This window comes from Poecilia reticulata, linkage group LG16 (genome assembly GCF_000633615.1).
Source record: "Poecilia reticulata strain Guanapo linkage group LG16, Guppy_female_1.0+MT, whole genome shotgun sequence".
NCBI classification, from domain to species: Eukaryota; Metazoa; Chordata; class Actinopteri; order Cyprinodontiformes; family Poeciliidae; genus Poecilia; species Poecilia reticulata.
This window is the reverse complement of record NC_024346.1, coordinates 24605845-24632780: the sequence shown is the minus strand read 5'-3', so window position 1 is coordinate 24632780 and position 26936 is coordinate 24605845. Positions and strand designations below refer to the sequence as shown.

Here is a 26936-nt window from a genome sequence, read left to right as displayed (position 1 = left end):
CCAAAATGTCACTGGAGAAAGAAAACAGAAGTGCAAACCAGGCAGAGTGAGGTGTTTTTTTTAATATTTGTGCTTTACCCGTTAAGAACTTTAAAGCATTTTCACCTCACTGGACAGCATGCCACTCCGGGATGCATTGAAAGAAAAGAGGAGAAAACATGCAGCAGAGTTCAGGAGCCGGGTTCACAGAGAGGTTCTCAGCTGCCTGAACTGGAGTGGTGTCACACCATTCACTGATACAGGAAGTGCTCTGCGCCACCAGGTGATGGAAGCAAAGAGTCCGGTCCACACCAGACCGGTCCAGGTGTTCTGTGGGACAAAGACAACAGAGCAACAGAATATCAGGAGGATGAACGCTGATCACACATAACATGGTGGGTAAAGTGAATATTTCTTCCTCATGGTACCCAGGGCAGACGGTGGACATTTGTCCTTTGTGTAACGATTTGAGAGTGTGGGGACCAACAGCCAATCAGAACTATGAAGGCGCCATGTTTAAATCCCTTGAGTTTATTTATTCTGGATCAAGACAACAGAGTAAAGACGGTTTCGGCATTAGTAAATAATCAGATTAGCACTAACACCAACCACATAGAGCTGTGTTTACAGTAACAGTTCACTAAATCCATACACAGCATTTCTAAACCAGTTCTTAAGCACCAGCTTTCTTTTAATATGAGCAGCGTTGAACATTTCTAGCGCTGCTGGAACAGATCTTCTTTTGAAGAACCAGTAAGAGGTGGCTGATGTGAGGTGTTGACTTGGTCTCCAAGATCTCAATCAAACATCTGCAGGATGTGCTGCACATTCAACCTATGTATGGACGCTCCCTTTCAAATCTCACTGGATTGACAGCACTTGCTGCTAACATCTTGTTTCTTCAGGGGTCTGGTGAAACCCAGGCCTCAGTGATTCAGACCAAAACAAAAGGCAAACCAACACACTGTTGGGAACGTAGTTTTATCCTTATTTTAGTACATTTAAACTAAAAAGAGGCAAAAATAAATAGATCACAACCTAACAGAGGTACATGAGAGATTGGAATCTGATTTCTCTTTTCATTGGTCAACTCTGCCACTTTAAATCGTTCAGGAAACTCGTTCCACTGTTACATGTTACCATTTCTGCTGCATTTGTGAAATGTTGATGGAACCATCTCAAAGCTCAAAGCGTCAGAGAAGAGGGTTCTGTCCTCTGCAGTGTGTGCTGTGAGGAGTCGTACCTAACGAGGCGTTTCCTCCTGCTCAGTGCCGCGGCTGGGGCAGTAAAGTGTAAACAACTTTGGAAGAATCCCTCGGTTTCCTCTCTCCTCTCATGTTGTGCACCTGGACCTGATCCGGGCTGCAGGAAACAGATGAGGTCCACCAAATTGGTAAGTTCACAAAAACACAATCTTCCAGACAAAAAGACGATGTTAAGAAAAAATCCTCTACACTGATTGATGTGAAATTCTTTCACATCGCAGTGCCATGTTCTACCATTTGGTAAACTCCCAGCTTTAACCTGATTAGGCTCATCTAGTGGGGGAAGAAACATTTTCACAAACTGGATCGCTGGTGTCACAGTTAGTAGTACTCCCAAACATTTCTAACCCTAACACAAAACCTTACTAAGTATTTTTGGTCTAGTTTCTTGTGCAAATGTTTTAGTACACTTTGAAATAAGACAAAACTAACTGGTAACTTGTCAACAAAATATAGGAGTTTGTTTTCACTCACAATGTGAAATAATACTTAGAAGTTTAATAATCTGTCGGTGGAGCTGTTACTTTTTTTGTAAGGGAAAAGGAAAAACAAAACATTGCATGCTTTGGTTAGTGTCCACCTGGACATCCTGGAGTAGTGCACAGTGATGAAGTTGGAGGCGGAGCTGCGGCCTGAAACTTCTTTGATTGGCGGAGCGTCCATCAGAGGAACGATGGAGGGGTGGGAGGTGTCGCTTAAATCCTCCGACTCCTCCTGTGTGCACATGAAAAACATCTAATTCCTCTTCCCTTTCGTCGGTGAACCTTCCGCCAGTTGACGTTGAGCGCGGCTCACCGGGATGTCGGACATCTTGCCTGTTCGAACGGGGAGGGTTTGTTCGGCCGGCTCACGGCGCAGGGTGTCGGGTGTCGCCGCTGGACGCTGGGGTCAAACGGAAGAGACACAAACCTCAGAGGATAAACCAGATAAATAGGATCACAAATCATGAAAAACCATTCCAGACTTTACTGCGGTAACCTGGTTCATTCTTCAAACCCGTGTTTTCTCCTACTGTCAGCTTCAGTAAAACACAAAATGCTGAAATATTCTTAGACTAATTAAAAACGACAAAGACAGCTGTACCTTGTTTACATCGTCTACGGACTCCGTGTCTACTCTGTGCATGTTCTTGCTGTGAACGCAGAGAGAGACACAGTCAGTGGCAAAGCTTGATGAAGAAAAGTGATGAATAAACAGGAAGGAAAAAAACAGCTGCTGCAGAGGCGAAGGTACTTCCAGTCACCTGATCATGACGGCCACCGTCAGCGTGATGAGACCAGCAGACACGCCCACCGCCGAAGCCAAGGCGATCGCCTTTAAACGACCTGCAGTCGGAGACATCGCAAACGTCACCGGCACGACAGAAACACGAAGTCGCCGAACGCAAAAGCAGGAAGCTCAGCGGGCTAAAACCCAACAGAAGTCATAAAAATAGAAAAGGAAAGTGATTTGAGGAGCTAAAGATCTGCACGTCAGAAAACGCCAGTCTGGACTCGAGTCTTGTATTTCCACTTCTTCTTTCCAAAGCTCCATTTCTTCAGCCGTCTAGACTCGAGTAGCAGTTTTCCGCAGCACCTCATCATCTCCTCTCTTAATAGAGAGAGCGGTTTACATGACTCACAGTGAATCATAGAAAAACAATGAAAGCCAGAGGCCGGACGGACGGATCGCTGCGACGGTGACAGGGAGGCTTCATCGCTCATCGCCGCAGACAAACAGAAACCATATCTGAAAACCTTCGGTGGTATAAACACTGACAAATACTCAGAGGCAGTTTTTTTTTCTCCTTTTTCTTCTTCTTCTTCTGCAGCGTCTGAGATAATCAGAAACATGGCTGTAAATATGCAGCAGGTGGGTTTCACTGCAGTGAAACCTAGTATTCCCATTCTCACTTAACAGAAGTAAACACTTGAATGCTGAATGCTAAGATGGCTGCACTTTAGTAGATTATGTTGGTAATTTAAAGCAAAAAGATTGCCCATAATAGTTATAAAAAAATAAAAAGAGGAACTAAACAAAATAAAACAGGACTGATCATAAGAGACGAAATTACATGTTCAGGAAAATGGCAACATTCAAGATGATCCATCAGAGCTGATTTGTACCTCTGACTCTGACTGTCAGGACTGGAGAGCTGTGGGACCCGATTCGGTTCCTGGCCTCGCAGTAATACTGACCGCTCTCACCAGGTCCGACCTCTGAGAAGGTGAAGACGGGCCCAGACTTGGTGACCCATGCTGCTTCACCAAGAACAGGGGAAACGGTAAGCTTTACAGTTTTCATTTAAGTCAAACGGTGACTGCAAACATTCACCACAAAGAAAAAAAGTAAAAACAATCAGAGCTAACAGTGAACAGTGCCACCATCCAGAGCGAGTCTGTGCCAGGTGAAGTTGTCCACGGCTGGGTAGGCCTGACTGCTGCAGGTCAGGGTCAGTGGTCGGCCCGCGTCCACCACACTGGAAGGGCGAGCCAGAATGGAGGTGTTCTTAGGGGGATCTGCGCAGAGGAGGGAAGAAAAGAAGATTGATGTTATAATAAATCATTTTTTCATAAAGACAAGCTGAAGTTCAACATGCAGTTCTAATCATTTTGGTCTTGTTACTGTTTAAAATCAAAGACAAGTCAAGCCAGAGAGTGAAGCAAAGACCAGCAGTTTGACCATCACAGCCCTCCAACTTTGTCACATCTCGTCTTGTTATAACCATAAAATGCTGAGTATTTTATGTAAAGCTAAGACAAAGTAGCACATAGATTTAGGACTAAGAATGGAAATGATACATTTGAAAATATATAAAGATCAATATTTAGTTTGTCTCTGCCATGTTGTACATCTAAAGACTGTTTGCTTTTTGTTTTTTTTTTACAAAAAAAAAAGCTCAAGTTCCTTCTTCAGGTTGATCTGAAATGACCCCAGTCAGAGTTCAGTTTTAGTTCAGTGGGTAAGGACTTCCACATGTTGACCCAGAGAAACTTTATGGACAACCAGCGTAGAGCTCCTGCTGGACGCTCCATGAATTACTGACCCAAAACGTCACAGAGAACCCGAGGAGTCTTCTTCCACATGTCTGATTTTAAGCAGTTCACCAGGTATGAATATGTTTGCAGGACAATGTTAATTAGTTTGAAAAAAAGGGGGGTTATAAAAAAAGAAAAAGGTGAAGGGATGCGTCTTATACTTACAGAGGACTGTTAGTGAAGAGACAAGAGAGGATTGGGAACCCAGTCGGTTTGATGCTATGCAGTAGTACTGACCCGCGTGTTGAGCCCCCACAGAAGGAAAGGTCAGGTTCTGATTGTGACCTTTAGGCACCACCTGGTCACCTATGATTCGATACCAAACATACCTGCAGAGAAAATCAGGGAAGTGATGATGACGGTGACCACTGGGCCCAGTTATTTCAAGAGATTTTTGACATCATCAAATCAACAAGAAGACACGAGGGCCTTATTATTATTATTATTATTATTATTATTATTATTATTATTATTATTATTATTATTATTATTATTAAAATAATAAGGCCACAACAAATGCATGACATGATGAAGTAACAAAAACATCATTAGAAAAAAAAATGGGGAAAGTAAAGAAAGTTGTATGGGTCTGATTCAAGGTGATGTCTTACCTGCTGGGAGGAGGCTGGGCGTGGCTGCTGCAGCTCAGGTTTACAGACGAGCCCTCTCTGATGTCTCTCTGAGGACTCGTCCACACGTGTGTGTTTTTGGGAGAGTCTGCACAGGAGGAACAGGAGCAGAAAACATAAAGTTAAACAATAAAGACCCTGATGTTAATCTTTGCCGTCCTGCTGCATAACTGGTTAGCGGAATACTTAATTATCATAAATATTCCTGCTGCATCTCTGTGATGCATCTGGACCACGATACGGCTAAAAGACGCACAGCTGACGTTGAGAAGAAGTGATCCGGAGCGGTCTGTTCCCAGTGAGTTGCGAGCGACGCAGTAGTACTCTCCTCTGTCTGTGTACTTCAGGTAGGACAGGTGGAGCTGAGGACGGAAGCTGTCTGGAATGCTGCCGCTCTCCATGTCTGCAAAGAAAGGAGAAAAATGTGTATTTACACTCCGACATAAAAAGTGACAACTATCATTTAAAACCAGAAATTCTGACAGTTTGAAAGGTTTTACTATCTCCACCCCAATGGGCGTGTGACTTGCAAAGAATCGAGCGCACCTGTCCCTTTCACTTTGTAGGTAAACAAACTGGAACATTGTTCGTTTACCTATTTACTCACTGTTAAGTTAAAAGTAATTTATTAAAAGAATGACTGAAGAAAATATTTAAAGTTAAAGTGAAATTAATATTGTTTGTGATAACATGCTAAGAAGTAATTGTTTTACTTTAAGATTATTGGTGGTACATTTGTTGTCCCTCCTATTTATCTATACAAAACACATGCAACTGAAGCACTTTCTTTCTTTATATCCTTAATAAGTTTCCTTGTGGTTATAAATATGATGTGACACAGCGGCCTATTTCTTTCAGCGACTGGCCACTAGATTAGATGGACACCATATCGATCTGGACATCTTGTTGAGTCAGGAGGACAGCATGCGATTATAAAACAATCTTCAAAGCTCACAACCGACCAACATTCAGCAGGTAGTCCCTGCTGTGTACCTTTAAACCATGCGAAGCTCTCAACAGGTGGGGCTGCATCGCTGCTGCAGGTCAGAGTGACTGAACCCCCCTCTGACAACTCTCCCGCAGGAAACGCTGCAATGGAAGTGGAGCGAGGACTGTCTATGGTGAGAAACAATGGAGAAAGCATGTTTTAGGACAAAATATAAACAGCTTTTTTATTCAAATATTCCAGCCTATTATGTGAAGTAAAGTGTCGGATTATTTTTCCCTAAAATCTCGGCTTCATGCTTTCTTCAAATTGTAAGACATTTGTCCTCGTCTAAGAATGAGAGCAAAATAAATATTATCCCCTGTCCATTACTTCCAGATGCATGTCCACGGTATAAAACATTCAAAAATCATAAAAGTTTCTGTTTTTCTTGGCTGACATTACTTACGCCCCATTGCCAGAGCGACGGATGGTGACTGGACGTTCTGCGGTGGGATTGGTCGGCAGGTGTATGAACCTGCGTGCTGCTGGTCAAAGCGGTTAATCATCTTTTTCTCATTCGAGCCGAGGTTCAATCCGTTCCTAAGACATCACATGATAATGGAGCTGATGGTGAACTATGATTTATTTCCATTAGCTGGTAAGAGATAGGGATGGGGGGTGGAAAGAAAACTCGACACAATGCCAACTTTGGGCTAGTTAGCCAGCTAGCTAGCCAGTTAGCATTGGGCTAGTTAGACAGATAGCAAAGCTGTAGTGGATGGCCTGAACTAGCTCAAAGGTGCCACTTTTTAGCTATGTCAAATAAATGTCGTTTCTCTGATCTCTCACCTTTTTCTCTCTTATTTCTGCATCCAAAGATCCACCTAACCAGGGTTTAGTTGTGCCTCTTTCCTGTACACATTCACTGACAGAGCTATTGCTGCCATTAACTGTGAGTATTCTCTTTGTTTTTCCCACAGAAAGTACTTCTGTTTTATTGCTTTTGCTCCATCTTCTTTCCTGGATAAAACCATTGATTGACCTATTGCTAATAATTTACATTTGCCTTCTTACTCTACTTTTAAAAAGTAATTCTGACCCCGTGACTATTCGGTAATGTGTTTCGCGTCTCCTTCGTGTCCTGTCCATCCCTATCTGGTCACAGTAGATGGCTGCTCATAATAATAAAATGGGCATTATGCAGACTTACCTGTAGAGTGCCAGGCTTCTCCCTGGGGCAGCACATCCTCTGGCTTGGCAACCTACAAAGACAGTTTCTCCAAATCCAAACATGTTGCCTGGCCTCGCTGGATGCACCTGAACCTGGAGGTCTGTGAAACACAGAGACAAACACACGTCATTAAATACTGAGATTTTTCTGAAATGTCTCAGCAGCTTTAGCTTCTGCTCACCTACCTGTGACATCCAGAGTAATGGTGTCAGGTGAGGTCCATCTCCCCAGCGGCTGGTCTGTCTCAAACCTGAAGTGATACTGGCCCGCATCGCCCAGCTTCACACCCCGAATCTGAACCGAGCAGCTGGAATAACTTCCCCCGGCGTAGCTAGAATCCAGGCAGCAGCTCAGTAACGTAATTCTACTGTAACAATCACAGCACTCGCAGTTGTTCTCACCGCGTGCGCCCACGGTAAGACGGGCTGATCTGGTTGGGGTCGGTGTGGTGAGCAAACTCCCTGCGACCCTCAACAGAGACACGGAACCACATAACGCGCCTCACAGTGTGACCTGGGGAGTTTTGCACAATGTTGTTGTTCACTTAAACATATCCTAAAGCCATAAACAACAACATACTTTACTGATACTTAATGAGATACACCAACACATCATACTATTAGTGTGAAGTGGGAAAAAAAATTCAAAATGCAAAATGAGCAAATGATCAACCTGAGGGGTAGTCATAACGGCAGGGCAGAGTGACTGTAGTTCCTGCCCACACACAGATCACTCTTCTGGAAAACGACACACTCCACCCACTCTGAGTACCTAGGAGACACAAACGCTATGAATCTTTCAATTGTCAGGGCTCTTAATTTAGGAATCTAAGCACAAAAAATACAAGTAGCAATTTGAAGCAAACAAATACATATGTTACAGTAAAAACCATGGTTGCATGAGGTGAACTTCTTGTCCACTTGTGTACCTCTTCCCTAAATGTCTGTGCATGCCACTGGTAAAAAAGCACAAAAATCAGCATCCATTCCACCACTTTTTCTCCAGTTCTCACCTGAATTACCATCTCTTGACTGTAAACAGGGTGGTGACATGCAACAAGTACATGGCCAATTGTTTTTCCAATGTATTTCAAACATGAAATCTCAGATAGTAAGCATTTCAAAGTTAAGCAGGAAGTGTTCTCCTTGATGTGCAGCCGTGGCGTCGACCTGTGCTGCTGACTGTGGGCCTGGCTGACTACCTTGCACAAAAAACAATCAATACTTATAAATAAACCGGAGTGTAAAGAGAAGGGCACCTGGCTGCAGGACATTGTGGACATAATGGCTCTCAAAAATCGACCACTTGATTTCAAAACTTAAAAGTAAAAAATATAAATCCTGGATTTAAAAATTAATCTGTAACTGAACAATCCACTCACCCCCCCCAAAAAATTTTTAAATCTGTGCACTCAACACGCCTTGTTTGATTCTAGTTTTTAGAAAAAACTAAACTTTAAAGAAGAATATTGCCATTTCTCTCATACCTGGTATAGCTGTGAGGATGGTGCCCAGAACTAACGCACCTGCCAACATCTCCGCTGACACGAGCTCTGTTATGTCACAATAAACAACCGGGTGAGAGCTGAAGAAGAACTCGCCGATCACACAAGACGTCATCAAACTATTTAAATCTCAAGAACTCACCCTCAGAGTATCTGCATCCACCTCAGCCAGTCAGATAAACACAGACACTTCAGGATGTTTGCGTCCCTGACAGTGATGGAGGTGAGGAGGTTTTATAGCGATGAGACAGGCTCAGTGTTTGGCGTGTGTCAGATGGGAGGAGGGGTGAGGCGGGTGATCGACTCCTCATCCGTCATTGTTTGACCCATTTCCACTGTTGCTCTTGATTCCACTTCTCCGTCTGAATCTGTCTCAAAAGATGAGCTAAAAGAAGAAATTGTGACATCCATGTGATCTTATCACTTCTGCAGCGGTTTCAGAGACACGTGTCTGTGCTACAAGTCAAATGTCTTTAACATTTGACTTGTATGTGTTCGATTCACTTGTTATGTAACAGGCATTCATTCCTCCTCCTTCTTCTTCTGCTCCTTCTCTCTTAGTTGGGAAAAACATACTCACAGTGGCTTTTTTAAAAGGTAATTTCACCCAAAAAAGGCTCAATATTCACAGGAAGGGGCTACAGGCAGCCTGGAATCTTCATAGGAATTTCCAAAGTAAAAGCTTCTACATGCTGATCAACCTTAAAGTAAAGCATAAAAAATTGGTTCAGTAATATTTTACAGTATCATTCAATACTACATCAGTTTACTATGTACGAAGTGAGACAGAATTTCTAACTTTTTGGAACTTTTGTATTATCACATTATGTGATTATGTGATTATTATGTGATTATGATTATTTGACAAATAAAAGAATTTTCACAATTATTTTGGCACTAAAGCTGCCAATAAATGTGTTAAAATCCAAACAAACCTAAAGCTATTTTTTATAGAAGCACATAGAAAGATGCAGGTACTATGCATCTTTCTATGTGCATAGTACCTGCACATAGGTACATTTGCACATGACTCAAAGCTTGTGCATCTTTTGCACATGCTTTGAGTCATGTGCAAATGACACAGCAAGGATTAACAAACAAAATGCAAAGAAAAAACAAAACAGAGGAGAGTTTACTGCACTGTATGTAAAAAAGTGTTTCATCATTGCTCACTGTAAATAAACTTTTTGTATATTAAAATTCTTTTTTTGTTTGTTTTGCTTACATGATCTGATAGGAATAAAAACCAAGATTTTAATTCTTGAGTAATTAAGAAAATGATCTCAACCATAAAAAGGCTGAAAAGTTAAGGTTGTAAAAATTGTATTTAGTACTAACAGATGGTGTGTAAACCTGAGACCACTGGATCGTCTGCCTTTTTTTGGCAGGCTTTGTATTTTCGTTTTAGTTTATTATGCAAAAGTACTTTGACTCTGTTCATGTAAAGGAGTTAGTGAGGCACGTTATCATAGTAAAAGTCGGTAGGTTCTCCCTCTGCTTGGATATTGTCTCAGCATCAGTCCAAGCTGTAAACAGAGTGACTGACATTTGTAGCTCCATGTAAGGTTTATTTATGAAATGAAACCAGGCCTGTGGGCGGACATTAATATACATAAGTCAAACAGACGTTGACTCCGCCGCCCAGATGTCCTCTTATCCTCTGCTCTAATTGAGAACGGTTGGCAATGAAAGCTACCCGCAGCCAGACGTGTGGAGGTTCGAGACCTTTCAGTCAACTGTGTCCACTTAGCCTGATGAGTCGAAATGACTTTAACATCCTACCCTGCTGTGGCTTGGCCAATAGATGTCAGGTTTAGCCAATAGGCTACTTAGCCCAGCTCTGACCCAGGAGTAATGATGATGTGCAGTTTAACTTTTCTGTCAATCTCTGCTCGCAAGCCCTCCACGGAAATGAAACCGTGGATGCACAGATAAAGCAACCTGGTAGAATTTAGCTAGTCATAATTTCATTTGGCCAAAAACTAACTAAACTTGTGTCAAACGTTTGTGCCAATATCATTTTGAAGGGATGACCCTAAAAGTTTCTGGTAGGTATTATTAAGAAAATAAATTTAGAATATGCCAGTTTTAAAACTTAACATGTCTTGATTGAAATAGCCTAGTTATAGTTTTAAAATTAATAACATTCCTCCCTATTGACCTTTATTTTACCTGTGGTTACAGCAGATTGTTTGCTAAGATCTTCTGATCTGCCCTTTGTCTGTGTGGGAAACAATCAGGAGAAGTTCTAGCTTTTACACTGATCTGTGAAAAGCCATAAAACAGCAGGAGTCCAGGCTAGAAGAGGAGAAGCTCTGCTTCCACTCTGTTTAGACAAAGGGGACAAATGGCTTTTGATTGTGGAAACATTGCAGGGAGTTTCTGACTTTAGAGAGGGTCAGAGACAGCTCCTGGTTGGATGAGCAAAGATACGCCTTATTTGAATAAATTAAAGACAAGAATACGCCTTTACTATAAAACTTTCTACACATGAGTAACAAATTAGATTTTGCTCTTGCAATTCTCCAAAGACGTCTTTGCTTTTGTTTCTTTCTTTCTTTCTTTCTTTCTTTCTTTCTTTCTTTCTTTCTTTCTTTCTTTTTCTTTTCCATTTGTCTCAGGTAAATTAATGTATGTCTCTGTTGTTCTGCAGTTTATGTTGTAATTTCATACGTTGTCTTCTATTGGATTAAACTCTGTAATTCTGTGACGTCCACACTCATCGTAGTTTTCTGTGTGGCTTCACTTCGGCCCGCCGGGAGAACCTGGGATCCGTGAGAAGAAGATAGAGCCAGAGATTTCCAAAATTCCTAATAACCTAAAGTCTTCTTCAACAGTATCAAAAGTCAACCAGCTGCTACTTGTTAGCCTAATCAAACATGATTGGTGTAAATAAGACATCCTAAGATGGAAGGACTCAAAAAGTTTTTACTTTCTTTTTGCCTATATTTGATGTTTTCTGTAAAAATATGTTGCTGTTTTTTTCCCCTTTTTTCCAAAACTTGATGTTACTTGCTTCCTCCATATTTTTTTTTAATTTCCTTCATTTAACCACCCCGTTGATGCAGATCTCATTTTCAAGAGGGACCTGGGCAGAAATCTGCAATACACAGCAACCTGGTTACAAAATAAAATGAATTAATACATATGCTCAAGTGTAAAACAGTATAAAACAATTAAAAAACAGTGACACTGTTTAAAAGAATCGCATTGCCTGTTTTTAAGAATCGCTCGAAATAAATCCAGTGAAATCAATTCTGACATCTTGATTTCAGACTGGAGCTGATTCCCTTTTTCAATTCGGAAACATGGAACATGCAAAAGATAAATGTTGTTAGTACGTAAAGAATGCGAATTAACAGATCTATGTAAAAGAGAGTTTAAGTAGATCTGTTAATTCCCATTCTGTACGTTCTAACAACATTTTCTTTGTCAGTCATTTTCATCTGACTGGTGGTGTTGAAGATGGAGGTTTACAGGCTGAGGAGATCCAACCTGGGATGATCAGAGATCTGCAGAATCTGAATCTGGGATCAGAAACCAACGCTGGATTCTCTACAATGTTTCTAAAATTGTTTAATATTCAATGTCTCACTGATGAAATGGTGAAATTTCAGCATAAGATTTTATGGCAATGCTTGGTTTGTAATTGAAGGACCTACTTCACATGATCTCTGTCTCTTTTTTCTGTGTCCTCAGGTGTCCCCCTCCTGTTGCATCAGGAAACTTCTATGGACTTTCAGCAGGATTTTCTGTGTCTCCTCAGTCCTCTGTGTCTTCTCTCTCCTGATTCTTTTTGTTTCCTTATCTGTCGTTAGGTGATGACAGCTACCGCTTATCACAGAAAGTCTGCCTTATTGTTTCGGGAGGATGTTCAAAACACACGTGTTGCTGCTGCCACAAATTAAACTGGGTCTGATTAGTACAGCCACGAACAGCACAACAGTTACCCGAGCTCCACAAGGGCATCTTACGACACTTTCCGGTGTTAATGTGTGATTCGGTTCGGTTCTAGTCCAGTGAGGGGAGATTATCCGTATTACGGTCTGAAGCGCAGCAGCTGCGGTAATTTCTCCGCTGACTTGCAGCGTCACTCAGCAACGGAGAACCTCGAGGTTCTGGTTCTGATGGACTAAATAAACCTAGATATTTTATTTTGTCTTATAGAAATTCATTACTGGCCCAAACATAATGATAAAACACGCTTGCTGAAGCCACTTCGTGAACTTAATAATTTTTTTAATTCAAATGAAAAATCTAATTCACATCACACCAAGCTAATATTATGTAGTTCTGCTGTTTTATACTGTCGGCACAAATCTGCAGCTCAGAACGTTCCTGCTTTTCTCTTCTTTATTACTGTCAGTTTTTCAGAGAAACTAGCAGCGCTGCTAATTCACGGTCATTCCGTTACAAAACTTAACGCTGTGTTCCTGTTGTTCTCCGTGATTAAACTTATAATTACGATTCTCTGTACTGAGAAGCTCTCTGATAGCAGACAGTGTGTCCGTAAATAAGTTTTACTAAATATTGTACAATAACCGAAAAAAGAGATGTAACTTCTCTCATGAATATAGATTAACCAAAAACCCTACAAATTACAATGAAATACTGCGACTTTCGGTGGACGCCGGAAGTAAGACCCATAATCGTTTCCTCAGTGTTATGACATTTTTCAAGGGTCCCCTCCCACAAAAAATAGTTTCTATGTCTTACAGAAATATAAAAAAAAATCGGGGGCCATATCAGTTACAAAATTAATCATATCGTGTTTTTAAAATTGTTTTAGTAGTAAAAAAAAAAAAAATTATTCCTCCCAGACAAAATCCATAGTCCATATTTGCCTTGAACACCCCCCTGGATCCACATAAAATAGTTGGTTCCTGTTTAGCGGCAGTTACTATGCTGCTTAGAAAAATAATAAAGTCAGGTTTTCAAAAAGAGAGAAAAAGACAAGAGTTTCAATTTATAGCCCAGTTTTTCTCCAAGAGAGGTGAGTAGACTGTGTAAGATTACCATTTACCATAATTAGCTGCTTAGCTACAGACTACTGTTTGCCTCCATTTCACTAACATTTAATGAATGAAGGAAATAATTTAACAACACATTTAAATTGTCCCTGTACCTCTTACCATTCTCAACAACAGGTGCAGCTCTAACCCCCGATACCAGCATAACTACTCACCCCTGTCACACTGTGTCCAATGATAAGCTAGTTAGCATCATTACAGGGAGACTGTGGATTTTTCCTGTCTACTCTTTTTACAGTTACACAACAAAAACAATGTATTTATTACTCACAGAAATTCAAACAATCTTTATAAAATTTCCCATTAGCACACTTAGCAGTGAGTGAATGAGGTTGATTGACAGTACTAAGACCGTCCTCCTTCTGATTGGTTGTTTTTGGTCAGAACATTGCATTTCTTTAGACAGCAGTAGCAATATTGTGCTAGTATCAGTATTGGACTAAAGCAGTTGCAAACCTTTAAAATTGTGAAGCTTTTGATGGGTCAGATAGACTCAAGAAATTGTAACAGCAGCTTGGGGGGGATTTTATTTTTTGTCATGGGACCCAAGTTTCCTAGCGGCGCTCCTGATTATAACGTTAATATTTTAATATTATTGCTGAATTGTTATCTTAGCCTTTGTAAGGTGTTGTAAATGTAGCTTCCGTTCTTTGTTACCACATAAACTTTGCCACATCTATGATCTAGTAATGCCCAGCATATGCCCACCTGAAAGTTCGCCTGTCCTGGCTCACTCATCTCACCAGTCCTTTGACCGACAGCTGTGTTCAGATTATAGGTGCCTGTAATTCCAAGCCCAAACGCTAGTGGCGCTAATAAGGGAAATATGAATGTCCAGCAACGACATTAAAGCTTACAGAAGAAGAAAAAGTGCTTCACACGTCTATAGTTAGTGTAGGATGGTTTCACGACACTCTGAGGAAGTCTTTCAACCAATTCATGCCAGTCAACAGGAATATTATGTTGGTAAGTCATAAATCTCTGTTTACTAACAGCTTTCATGAAGCTTAAGTTTGACAAACAGAAAAATAAAAAGCAAAGCCAGCGTTAAATAACTGTAAAGCTAATTGAGGCCCTTTTTGTGGTTAGATTTGGTGGCGCGCAAACTAAAATCAAAGCCATTAGGTTAAAGCTATATGGTCTTATCAACACGAGGTGTAAGAATTCACTAAGCGTCAGTGTCATTTCATAAGATTACAGCGTGACATTTCAGAGTTACATCGTTGAATGCTATTATATTTCTGACCTGGTCTTTACCAACTTTTTGTCTCGACCTCATTTTCAGGAGCTGGCAGTGGGCTAAAACTGCTTAATTCCCGCATGATAGTCAAAGACACGCTTTCTTTGCATATTCTCTATCACTGCCAAACATTAGAGTTAATATTGACACACAGAACAATTTACAAACAAATATGATTTAACATGAGCTATATTAGAGAAATGGTAACTTTCATGTCTAACTACTTTTATATTTCCTTTAAGTATTTCCTTCAGCTTTAAATAAATAACAATATGGTCCTGGTTCAACTGAATACATGCTTGGAATCTATTATGACACGTATTTCTGCTCTTACCACAAACTGGGACAGGAGCATCTCTTGACAGTGACAACCTGAGTGAAGCTGGGGACTTAAACCTCCGTTCTGTTGAGCAACTCCCAGTGCTAATCCTAAGATGATAATAACAACTGCTTATATATGTTACGTTTGGCTTACGGTAAATATATATACATATATATTTTAATATTTTCCAGTATGAACCACGGTGTTCTGTGCAGGCGTCAAGGGATGTTGTGCTGGTGATATGCTTTTCCTTGTGTAAACTGTCTTTAAATTTCAGTGAACTATTCACTAATTCATTAAAAATGAAAACTTGAGGGATATGCATAATTGACTCCAACTTTGTTTGATGTGCTTGTCACCAGACATTCCCCAGTCAAGAGCAGGGGGTCTTGTGCAGCCTGTCCAAGATGCAACATGGCAAGAGCAGGAGGTCGCCCAAATAGTCGGCTACATCAGGTTGGAGTACCTCATCAGTAGAGACTCTGTATTTGGTTATGCTGGCTGCCATTTCTCCCTTCCATATCCCACGTATTTAGAACACACTGAAAAAAGGGAATCCAGCTCCAGCTTAAAAAGAAAATTGCTTTAATTGATCACAAGTAAAAAAAAAAAAGAAGAAGTTTATCCAAGTTCATTTATTATGTTTATTAAGCTGTCAATGTAAACCATCCATCCATCCATTTTCTTACACCCTTGTCCCTCAGTGGGGTCGGGAGGGTTGCTGGTGCCCATCTCCAGCTGGCGTGCCGGGAGCGAGGTGGGGTCACCCTGGACAGGTCGCCAGTCTGTCGCAGGGCAACACAGAGACACACAGGACACACAACCATGCACACACACACTCACACCTAGGGGCAATTTGGAGAGGCCAATTAACCTGACAGTCATGTTTTTGGACTGTGGGAGGAAACCAGAGTACCCGGAGAAAACCCACACATGCACAGGGAGAACATGCAAGCTCCATGCAGAAAGACCGGGGCCGGGAATCGAACCCAGAACCTTCTTGCTGCAAGGCAACAGCTCTACCAACTGCGCTACTGTGCAGCCCCAATGTAAACCAATGTAAATGAAGTAACTTCTACAAATTTTATTTAAGGGCTTGTGACTAACTAATGCATTTAAAAAAAAAAGATGCATCCTCTGTTTTTTCTGTCCAGAAAGTGCAACTGGAAGAAAGCTTTGCGTAAAAAAGGTGGCTTTCAAGACCACTCCAGATTAGATTAGTGCTACGACGGCGCTGCCGTCACGAGAGGCAAACACTCAGGTGTGTGTACGAGGATTCAGGAAATTTACATATATGCATTTTTATTATAGGACCCTTGTGATTATTGATCGTAGTATGTAGCGTCTGAGGCTGACTGTCTTTTCTCACTTTTGTGTCATATGTGCACACAAAGTGAATCATTAACATGTAATGGTCAACCTGGTGAAGTCAAATGAGTCAGCGGCACATACGAACGAATGGATTTGTTCCCATCACATAACCCTCAGAATAGTGCTGTTTTAGAGGACCAAAATATACAGCAGTGACTCACAATTTTTATTTTCTGAAAGAGATATCTTGAGCAGATATTTGTGGAAAAGTAAAAAGGTGTGGAAAAAAAAAGTTGGATTTTCTCACAGACTGTGTGGGATTGAGTATTTTGTCTACGTACAGGAGAGATGCAGGTAAAATTGGAGCAGATATTTTACTGTGCAAGCTTTATTTAATTACATTCAAGAGTTTCAACATGGTGTGAATGGTGAAATGTGCACTTCTTACTAAAACTGGAGATTTCGTGCAAGGATTTTGGACAAACACTCGGCCGTTTTCTTCTTTTCGTCAGAAGAAAATCTAGATCCGCACGCTGTTGTACAAATCTGCAAACTAAACTTATTGTTTAGTTTACCACTACTATCATTTAATTGTAGTAACATTAAATGGCTAATGTATTTTATTTAGCGTATCCATTGAAACAGAGTGTTTATCAGAGCATTTTTCAAAAAGTAATTGGCACGAACAAGCTAATTTTTCAAGAATTTGACCTTAATTTAACTAATTTGACTATAATAAACTAAAATACATATATTTCTTAAATCACTACACCACAGTTTAACAATCCTGACATTTCCAGGAAATTCAGTCAAGAAAAAGGCTCACTGGATAAGAAAGAGCTATGCTAGCAAGAATGCTACTTGTCTTTTTTTGTACAGCAGGCAGTATTTCTTTATTTTATTTAGCGTATCCGTCGAAACTGAGTGTTTTCCAGAGCATTTTTCAAAAAAGTTTATTTTAATTTCACATCTCAGCAACAAGGCAGTTCAAAATGCTTTACATCGTAAGAACACAAAAATACAACGTCATAAAAAACACCATACAGTCTTCCGTTTTCTTGTTCGACTGCAGAGATTTTTTTTCTCTCCTGTACTTATCCCCCTTTTTCCTCCTGTGGGAGGAAGCCAGGCTACCTGGGAAAAAAAATTAAACATATATCCATCAAGACTTTATGCCAGGATTCAAACCCACAACCTTCTTTCTGCTAGGCACCAGTTTTAAAAACCATGTGACTGTGCAGCCTGCAATCTAATACTCCTCATTTAAATGTAAATAATTTTAACGCCTCACGTTCAATTCTCTTTCGTAGAGATCAGGTAAGAAGTGAATCATGAGAACGAGCAGGGGACACAACTTAAACATTATTTAATCTGAGAGAACTTCACATCTGCAGGTTTTTATAGGTCTTTGTATCATTAAAATAAAAGTATTAGTGCTTTATTAAAATGACTTATAAGTGGAGGGTTAGGCTAGTAGATAGGCCTCAATATGTTCCTCATTTGGCTCCTAAAGCTATGAAAGCGGTCTGGATTATGTTTAGTGGAAACTGTGAGTCCAATTTTAAACAGGAACCATAATAGGGAACAGAAAGTCTCAAAAATCCTCAGGATATGGGGTTAAATGAACAATATATTCCAGTTCACAGCTTGGTTGGTTGGATTATGGGTTAGAGTCCAAAATGGGTCTCTATTGGGTGTCCGTATTACCACGACTCTTATAGTGTTTAATGATCCCAGATCCCAGAGAGAGGGAAAGAAAAAAAAAAAAACAATGACTTTGGTCCCTGGCTGAAAACTTTTACAAACCTATGCTCATTTTTTCTCCCTTTACTTTCCCATTGCTGTCTGTGTTAGACTGAGTATGAAGATTGGTGGGCTTTGAGCTTAACCTGTAACCACAGCATGACTTCAAAAGGATCATGGCACACTAATAGGTCAAAGCCTGATGTAATCTTAATCGAAAGCAGGCCGGACTAAATGAGTGAAGAGAAACAGATGGATGGAGCTAGATTAAGTGTGACTGACCACAAACAGAGAGAGAGAAAGAAGGTAAGATAGAGAAAGAGAGAGAGGGGGGTGCGTGGGGGGGAAACTTGAGGTGAAAGGTAAAGGGGGGGCGCTAAACATGATCAGACGTAGTTGTAAAAGAAGAAAGATGTAGCAGGAGAGGCAGAGAAAGAGATGGAAGGATAAGGCGTAAACTTTGAAAAGCGTGCAAAAAGGGTAAAAGACGAACGCCGGGCAGCGTCTCCAGCTCTGTACAGTAGGGATGATATCCATCCGCTGACCGCAGGCCAGATGAAGTGTGACCGTCTGGTGGTCAGACTGGACCTGAAGATTTTCCGCTGTTGCAAAACACTTCCTGCCTGCTGTTTTCATGTAATGTGACCACTCACAGTTTGCTCTCCCCCCTCCACCACCTCCTGGGCCGCCATACTTTAAGCTGAACAATATGTTATTTTTGCGTTATTTCTTATGCCCGCGGAATGGACTCGGAGCTCTCCAGGCCCTTCCAGGCTTGGACGAGCTCCACTGCCGCGAATAACGACTCGGCCGTCCAACATGTGTTAGTCCTCATATACTGAGCGGCGCACTCGGTGGGGGCCAGAATGACGATGATCAGAGCTGCAATCATATCTGACAAGGTGATATGTCGTCCCCGCGCTGTCTTTTAAAAAGCTGCGCGTGACGACTCGATGAGAGGACGTTTTGCCAAAAGAATCACGGAGCCGGCCGGGGAATTTAGGAGAGGAAATAAAGAGAAACTGTGAGGTGGAGAGAAAGGCCGAGTTTCCTCTTGGTTAAACTAATATCAACAGCTAAAACACACAGCCTTTAGTCACTTACACACTTGACTTTACAAATAAGCCAAACTAAACATTTGGTGATTTCTTAAAACTCCTAAATCTCTGAAACGTATTGGAGCTCTATTAAATTTAGCCTGGTTTTGCTCATTCCTGTCCCATTCACAAACTCTGCTGTGGGGTCGGATTTCTGCTCCTTGTCTGCCAGAGACCTGTTTGTGGCTGCTGTGGTATTCCACGCTGAATGAGTCATGTCTGGTGGTTATTATGGGGCAGGCGTTTGGCTCACCCCCCGACTCTCACCCCGTCTAGTGGCAGCAGACAAAAATTACATGATGTTTTTTGAGCCTCGTCCAGTTAAGCTGACGAAGAGCGGTTCTCATTTAACCGGGCAAGACGAGTTAAGGGCGCATTTTTGCTTTGTGATGTAAGAATACCTGACAGCATCGAAGAAGATGGCAAAGAAAGCTCTAAAAAAGGAAATGCTGACAGTGAGCTTCCTATAAGTGAGCAATTTGTTAAACAAAAACACAGAACTTTATTGAATTCTTAACTAATTTAAGCTAAAATTACAACCTTTTGTCTTTGAAAAACACAAAGTTTAATGGCTAATGACAAATAGACAGGCATCATAAGCGTGTCTAATACTTTCCACAATACAGTTTATGTTTTATTAGATGGTAAGAATCATAATGTCTTACTTATGTTTGTAAAAGGAGGAAAGGAAAGGAAACACACAGACCCTTATTATTGTTATTGTGGCACCACAAATTTAAAATGAAAAGGAATCTTGTACATTAAAATACAGAACAATAACAGAACAAACTACTTACTGTATTTGATTCTGCAGTTCTTACAGATTCATAAGAACTGCTCATCTGAGATCTGCAAAACTGAAAAGGAATCAAAAGTCTGCCTAATATCAAACCAGACTAAACCTTTCCTGTTTTGTCTTTTTCTTTTTAAAGATTTTTTAGTATTCATAAAAAAAAAAAAATCAAAGTTTACTGATTACTTTGCAGGAAACAATTTCAATAGTTTTCAGAGTTGACACTTTATGGATTATCCGAATACCTAATACAAGATTTTTCCATAGTCATTTGAAATTTCAATTTTACCGCAGATTGAAGATTAAAAGCTTAAATGCTTTAGTCTTGTTGTCGCCTCTTTCAGGGGGAGCCACGCCTTTCCTATGGGGGTCGAAACTCCCAAATCTGCTAATAATATCTCTTTATTTCTCGTAACATTGTGAGGAAAAACTAGTAGCAGTCATTTTGAAACTTGGCTTTCTTTCTGAAGATCTTCTTTAGAAGCCATACCATACCTTTAGGTCCAACGTTAGCAGCCACTTTGTTGAATGGTTTCGCTGTATGAAGTAGAAAACTGCTCAACGGTTATCGCTCAACAGCGATTGTTTATCGAAACCCTGAATTATTGTCCAATCATCGGTTTTATGGTAAAGTAAGAAATGTTTTACATGAAAATAAAGAGTAATGTCTTAACATTCTAGTGAATGCTAAGCTGTTGTTTAGTTAAACATTTTTGATATACTTATTGATGTACTTACTGCGTTCTGAGGCAACGGATGATTACCAACCCCAGTCATCTCCCTAATTAGTTGTTGAAATGATTTTTATGTTATTATATTGGATACATTTCAACTTTCCAAGGTCTTGTCATCAGGTTGATTCATCAGTAGTGCTTGTCCAAGAAATACAAACTAACCCCAGGCTGTTATTTCTTGGTAGCGCGAACAAATCCAAACATAATATTAATTTGTGCAGGACGGCCTTTGTTTCCACAGAGTGCCTCTTAGCAGCAGCAAAAGAAACTGACATACTTTGGAAGATTTTGAGCTGGTGCTTAAATTACGCAAAGTTTTCATCAAATTCTCACCATAATTAGCTGCGCAAAAAAACCAAAAAAAAAAACCAGATAAAAATGTAATTATGTGAGTCAGTTAGGTTTTTCTGTTCGGCTTGGGAACTTTTTCAGCAGAGATGGCAATGAATTCCCAACCACGTGTTTTATTGAGAAGCCTTTCTGCAGCCACAAACAAATTAAGCTGTCTCAGGAAAAGCTGAGGTTCAGTGACAAATGGTTGTGCGGGAGAACTCAGCTCACCTTGTTCACATCTACTGTCTACTTCCTAAATATTCCCAGCTGGGAATCCTGATCCCGGGCCTGCAGTGGCACAAACTCTCTGCTGGGAGCCGAATGACTTTCTGTTTCTGAAGCTGTCCGTTTGTATTTCTTCAGTGTTCAAATATGAATGAAAGCCGTTTCCTGGCTGAGACTGAGAGAGAACATGTGTGTTCACTGTATGTGGGAGACAATGTGTGTGTGTGTGTGTGTGTGTTCTGTCTGTGATAGTTTTACCATGTGCAGAGTCCCTGCATGAGGTTGAGTATAGTCGGATATGACGGAAGCTGTCAGGACCAGGCTACTGTCGGAAATCCGTCCTCTGCTAGCGCTACGTCCTCCTTTCCCTCTGCTCGCTCATTCTGGGCTTTATAAATAGGTTTCATACTCATTGCACATTCTGAAACTATCACTAAATAAAAAAATGAGGTCACCCTGCTTCAGTACGTTAAATACAGTGTGGCCACGTTCCATTCTGAGCCACTCTTTTATAGATTTGCTGTTTAGTTTGGATCCTTTCAGAATAGCCATAGGACTTCATTTTTTACTGTTTTACCATTAAATTTGTATTGGTAAGGAATTGAACTAGGCCCTAACGCTAAGTGTTGTTGTTATTCGGTCGTATTTATTGAGGAAGGTCAGCCATCCTACCAGTCGCTGGTTTTGGTAATTTAATCACTTGGTCCCAACCTGACCAGTTTCAGGCGAAAAACTTTAAAAATCTCCCTCCAGAATCGCCATGAGGGGAGAAAATGTTGAGTTGAGTAGGAAATTCAACTTCAAATTCAAAAATACTTTATCGATCCCAAAGGGAACTTAAATAATATAATTAAATAGCGTATATCTACGTTTTTTTCCCTCCTATGTACCGTCGACTTTATTTTTTTTCTTTGCGTTTCACACAAACTGCACTAACAACATTATCATTGTTAGCGCTTTATTAGAGGAAAGTATGACTCAGTAATGATGCGGCTGATTATAGTGTGTTTTAATTGCATCATTTAGAGACAGTTGTAAACACTCACTTACTCAGCGGTTCTGAAAGTCCAGATCCGGACCCAGTCCAGACCATAGTTTTAGGGCATCATGATTTCCACCCAGCAAAAAACACAAGACGGGATCTGGGAATTGAACGTATAAAAAGAAATCCACTATATAAAATGTTTTATTACAGGCTCTTAATCCGCTGGTTTATAAGCTCTCTACTCGGAAGAGGAGAAAAATAAAAGAACGTGTCGAATAAAATGATTTTTCACCAGAATAATTAGTGTCCTCGCTGTACCTTAAGGACGAATCATCCACACTGGGAAAATAACGTAGCTTAAGTCACACTGGGCTTTGTGGTCGAGCAGACAGCAAAATAAATTGGGAGGAACGAATTAGGCATTAGCATCACCAACCATCTCACAAGAACAAGGTGGTGACAGCAACAGCAGACATTTCATAGACATCTTCTTAAGCTTTACCTTACAAAGTTAGAGCTGCATAGGTCATAAGATGAGAGCTACAGGCATAAAGCGCTACTTCTTTTGCTTTGTATCCTGAAAAAGAGATTTCTCAATTTTAAAGTTCTGATCTCATCTTTAGACGTTAATTTTGACAAACTGATATTACTATTGTGATTCAGCAATGTAAATTCTGGACGAAGTTGTGTTTCCTTGGCTTTGAGAACACGAGCATGGCAACAGCCTAACCAAAGCTAAAAGTAGACTTTGAAGTGCCACATAGAGGCAGCTATCAGATTCGTCTGGTGCCTAGTCACTCCCTGGCGGTCCTTCGGCTACACCCCCTGGTTTCATGTCCTCTGGATGGACCAGGCTCCTCCAGCCAGGACTTTCCTGCTATCCCAACCCCAATTCTAACCTTAACCCAAACCCTATAATTAGCTCTTATGGAGGGAAAAAACGAACCGCACAAGCCATTTTCTGGTAATTGACTGCAAGTAGAGTTTAAATAGTCAGAGACACATGCACACAAGCTCAGCTTGCATGCATGCACGTGCTCTCACATAAACATAGCTCCTCATAGACACACAGAGTGGGTGCAGCTGCAGCATGTGCGATAATGAGGCAATCCTTGAAGGGGACTCATCTGGACTGCGTTATATCATCACCCTGGAAACAATCCACTGCTTTAAAATAGGAGTGTTTGCTCGCAGTCAGCTGCGGCATGACCTCATCCAATATAATTTCTACAATCAGGGGAAATAAAAGATATTTAATGGGTGAATTTGCAAAGCACAGCGGTTTACTTAATGTCTTAGATTTTTGTTGTGCTGACTGATTTAGAGCTTTGTCAGCCGCTAAAATTTGTCTAAACACAGACTTGCTGTAAATTTGCTTTGCACCTGACTTTTGTGTTCTGAGTGGGATAAACTGCTACAAAAACAAAATAAGCATCTTAGTTTTCCTACCCTTATTCAGCCACAGAATATCTTAAACAGTCCAAAATTAAAACGCATAAAAAGGTATTCAGGTATTCTCCCCAAAGTGTGACGCGTATTTGTATTCAGTCCCTTTACTCTCATACACCTAAATAAAATCTAGCTCAACCAAATGCGTTCAAAGAGCGCCTAATTAGTGAATACAGCCCACCTGAAGGCCTCAGAGGTTAGTTAGTGAACATCAGTGAACAAACAGCATCATGAAGACCAAGGAAGACATCGTACAGGCCGGAGCAAACGATGTGGAGAAGCGTAATGGAGGATTTGGTTTTAAGGCCACATGCTACTCTACTCTTTGAATGACTCATGATGTTTATTATTCTATCAACATAAAATGGACAGAGTGTGGCACAACATCTAACCTACCAAAACAAACATGGCCACAGCAGCGTCATGTTGTGGAGAAGCTTTTCTCTAAAAAGAAAACTTGTCAGAATTAATGGGCAGAAAAATACGTTTACATAAACCAAAGCACGTATGTGTTAGAATGGTCTAGTTCAGAGGTTTGCAACCTTACGCTCCAGAGCCACAAGTGGCTCTTTAGGCCTTCCACAATGGCTCTTAGTAATGTTGGCTTAAAAGCATAAATAATCAGCTTATGTTTTATATATAGATTTAGTAATAAATGCTAGTTTAAAGCCTCAAACATCAAACATAAAATAGGTTTCTTTAAAAAATACAAAACATTTCCTGAAGTAGACATTTCTCTCTTTTTTTCTCTAACATTCACATCTCTAAAGAAGTCTTATCTGGACTAAAGGCATACATGACTCTTAGGGTCATGTATGCCAAGGTCTAGTCAAAGTCGAAGCCTTAAGCCAATTGGAATCAGAATCAGAGAAAATACCCGAGAAAACCTGCAGCTGTAATTGCAGCAAAAGGAAGTTCTCCAAGGTGTTGACTGAACACAAATACATGTCACAATTTTCACACTTTTGTGGAAAATTCTAACAAAACATGTCTCCTCCCTGCCACCTTATGTTGGTGTAACTAAACCAACATTTACTTTGTGGTTACATTGTAATCAAATGTGGAAAAAGTACGAGGGGTGTGAATACTTTTGCACTGTAGAACAGTGCGGCGCTCAGCTCAGGTGGTCTGCCAGGTGTTCCCCTTCTCTAAAGACTGTGTGTGAACTACTGACTTCATGGCATAAACTGGTGTCCCCTCCTGGTGAGGCTTGTATTTCTAACTCCACATCTGGATGCTGGAGCTTTGCAGGAAATGTACTGGTTTATGCGCTTAAACCAGTGATAAATTGCTATAATAGCACAAATAAGCTAGAATAAATTATTTTTTTTTTTTGTTTATTTCTTTTGTCCTAACTGAAGAATCGTTTGTACTGATATGGATTCAATTTCAGCCACGTCACTTCTGCCACAAGTTGGACGTGCCGGGCCTGTTCCCCAAGCAACAACTTTATTAAGGTCTGTGCTTATGTGTGTGTGTGTGTGTGTATGTGTGTGTGTGTGGGGGGGTGTGCGTGCGTGCGTGCGTGCGTGCGTGTGTGTGTGTGTGTGCATGTATGTGCGCGTGTGTGCAAGGTTTAATAGAAGGTTGCGGTGGTCCAGAGGGTGCAGCCCTCTCCAGCTGCGGGTTTACAAGGGTGTAACATCAAACGCATGCATTCTCCCGCGTTTAGCACGCGGGTCTGACACATCTTTTACTTGGTCCCTCAGAGTCCCTTAACAAGTTCATCAAACGAGCTCATCTTATTTCATCCATTCCTAGCATACCATTTATTCTCCGGAAGCAGTTTAAAACACAGTTTTTGTCATGTCCAGTGTAGCTCACAGGATTTATTTGTTGTTTTTGTGAGTAAAGCGATGCAGACTGATTATAGTCAGGGCGACGATCTAAGACAAACCCCCGTCATTCAGCGTGGACTCAGCAGGTGCGTGCGTGCAGCTGATAAGGAAATGAAAACCTTGTCTCTTCAGCCTCCTGCAGTCCGGTGATGTCAGTGACACTTTTAAAGAAGGATTATTTTTCACTCTCTCTGGACGTTTCTGTGAAACTCGCCTGACTGAGGCGCAGCAGTGGAACCGTCGTAAAACCCTGTATGAAGTACGAAATGTTTGCACTTGACCTGCCTTAAAACTGCCTTCACACTTTATATTTGTAATACATATCCACGTTAAGTTTTGTAACATAACGAAAGCTTTCTTTGGTGACTGACATTTACAGTGTCTTTCTTCTCCATCTTGAAAGTGTTGACTTTGGCATAAAATGCATCTCCATTAAATAAAATACAATTAAAAAACTACATGCAGACTTCGGCAATCTGAGTGAATGTAGCAACTGTTTATATTTGTAGCTGGTGGAACCTTACATTTACAGTGCCATGCAAAAGTATTCACACGCATCGGTTTCACATTTTAGACCAATACAACGTTGAATATAATTGTGAAGTGGAAGAAAAAGGATGCATAGCTTTTGTAATTCTGCTTTAAACAAAAATCTGAAAAATGTATCATTTGTATTCAGCCACCTTTGCACTAAATGCTGGTGTTGTATGAAGGCCAAGTTAAAATTGCAAAGAACTTTAAATCAGAGCTAGGTTATGAAACAATATTCCAAGCTTTGAAGATCCAATTCAGTGAGCAAATGGAAATAGTATAACACAAGTGTAAAACCACAGACAGACTGAAATCCACCTAAACCGATATGAAGGTCAAATAACCCAGTACAGATCATTGAGATGTGATACAAAAAGAAAGTTTTTAACACTTTCTCTTCTCTATAAAAGACACTGATGGGACTTTTGATGAAATGAATCCTTTGATCAGATGGCGATGCTCAGTTTCATTCTGTACGCCATTCAGAAATCAAAATTTTCTTTTATGAGTTGCCAATTTTGTGTTTTATGTTTTGATTTGCACCCTTACAAAATGAACTACTAAAACATATTAGTGTATTTATTGTTGATTGTATAAAAATGTAGGGTCAACCTAATCCCTCACTTTCAACTAAACAATATAGAGTCTGAAAATAAAAATATTTTTATAAAATATGTATCATGCAGCTTTTGATGCACAATGCACCTTTACACATTATTGGCTGGCGATTGTGAAGCAGCCAATCAGGGACT

The 26936-nt window shown here is 40.5% G+C and overlaps 2 protein-coding genes across 5 annotated transcripts in view; one reads left to right on the top strand and one right to left on the bottom strand.

Moving 5' to 3' along the window:
• Positions 1-42: 42 nt before the first annotated feature.
• Positions 43-12340, bottom strand: si:dkey-33i11.1 (B-cell receptor CD22). 2 transcript variants are annotated; one of them, XM_008432052.2, is made up of 21 exons: positions 12216-12340; positions 9134-9254; positions 8696-8938; positions 8536-8601; positions 7722-7820; positions 7451-7562; positions 7235-7380; positions 7029-7149; positions 6285-6418; positions 5884-6006; positions 5147-5293; positions 4873-4978; positions 4427-4590; positions 3593-3742; positions 3350-3484; positions 2488-2569; positions 2328-2376; positions 2040-2126; positions 1825-1958; positions 1223-1341; positions 43-309 (listed from the first exon to the last, which is right to left on the bottom strand). In XM_008432052.2, exons 4-20 carry the CDS (start codon positions 8582-8584, stop codon positions 1245-1247), a joined length of 1935 nt encoding a protein of 644 aa, XP_008430274.1. In that variant the 5' UTR covers positions 8585-8601; positions 8696-8938; positions 9134-9254; positions 12216-12340; the 3' UTR covers positions 43-309; positions 1223-1244. The 2 variants fall into 2 exon arrangements, with proteins under 2 accessions (XP_008430274.1, XP_008430275.1); XM_008432053.2 differs by having other exon boundaries at positions 3350-3481; positions 12216-12339.
• A 2133-nt stretch (positions 12341-14473) lies between these two features.
• Positions 14474-26936, top strand: part of LOC103478308 (basic helix-loop-helix transcription factor scleraxis) — a 37180-nt gene continuing 24717 nt past the window's right edge. For 2 of the 3 annotated variants that reach the window (XM_017309278.1, XM_017309277.1), the window contains exons 1-3: positions 14474-14549; positions 15173-15299; positions 15508-15601. The gene's annotated coding sequence lies outside the window, so the exon portion shown is untranslated. The remainder of the gene's footprint in view (positions 14550-15172; positions 15300-15507; positions 15602-26936) is intronic. The other variant, XM_008432055.2, reaches the window with a different exon arrangement.

Coding starts and splice junctions, on each gene's coding strand:
- si:dkey-33i11.1 (XM_008432052.2), bottom strand. CDS start 8,584: ATGTTGGCAGGTGCGTTAGTTCTGGGCACCATCCTCACAGCTATACCA. Junction 7,821..8,535: donor CATCCTCACAGCTATACCAG/GTATGAGAGAAA, acceptor TGTGTCTCCTAG/GTACTCAGAGTGGGTGGAGT. Junction 6,419..7,028: donor AGAAGCCTGGCACTCTACAG/GTAAGTCTGCAT, acceptor GTGATGTCTTAG/GAACGGATTGAACCTCGGCT.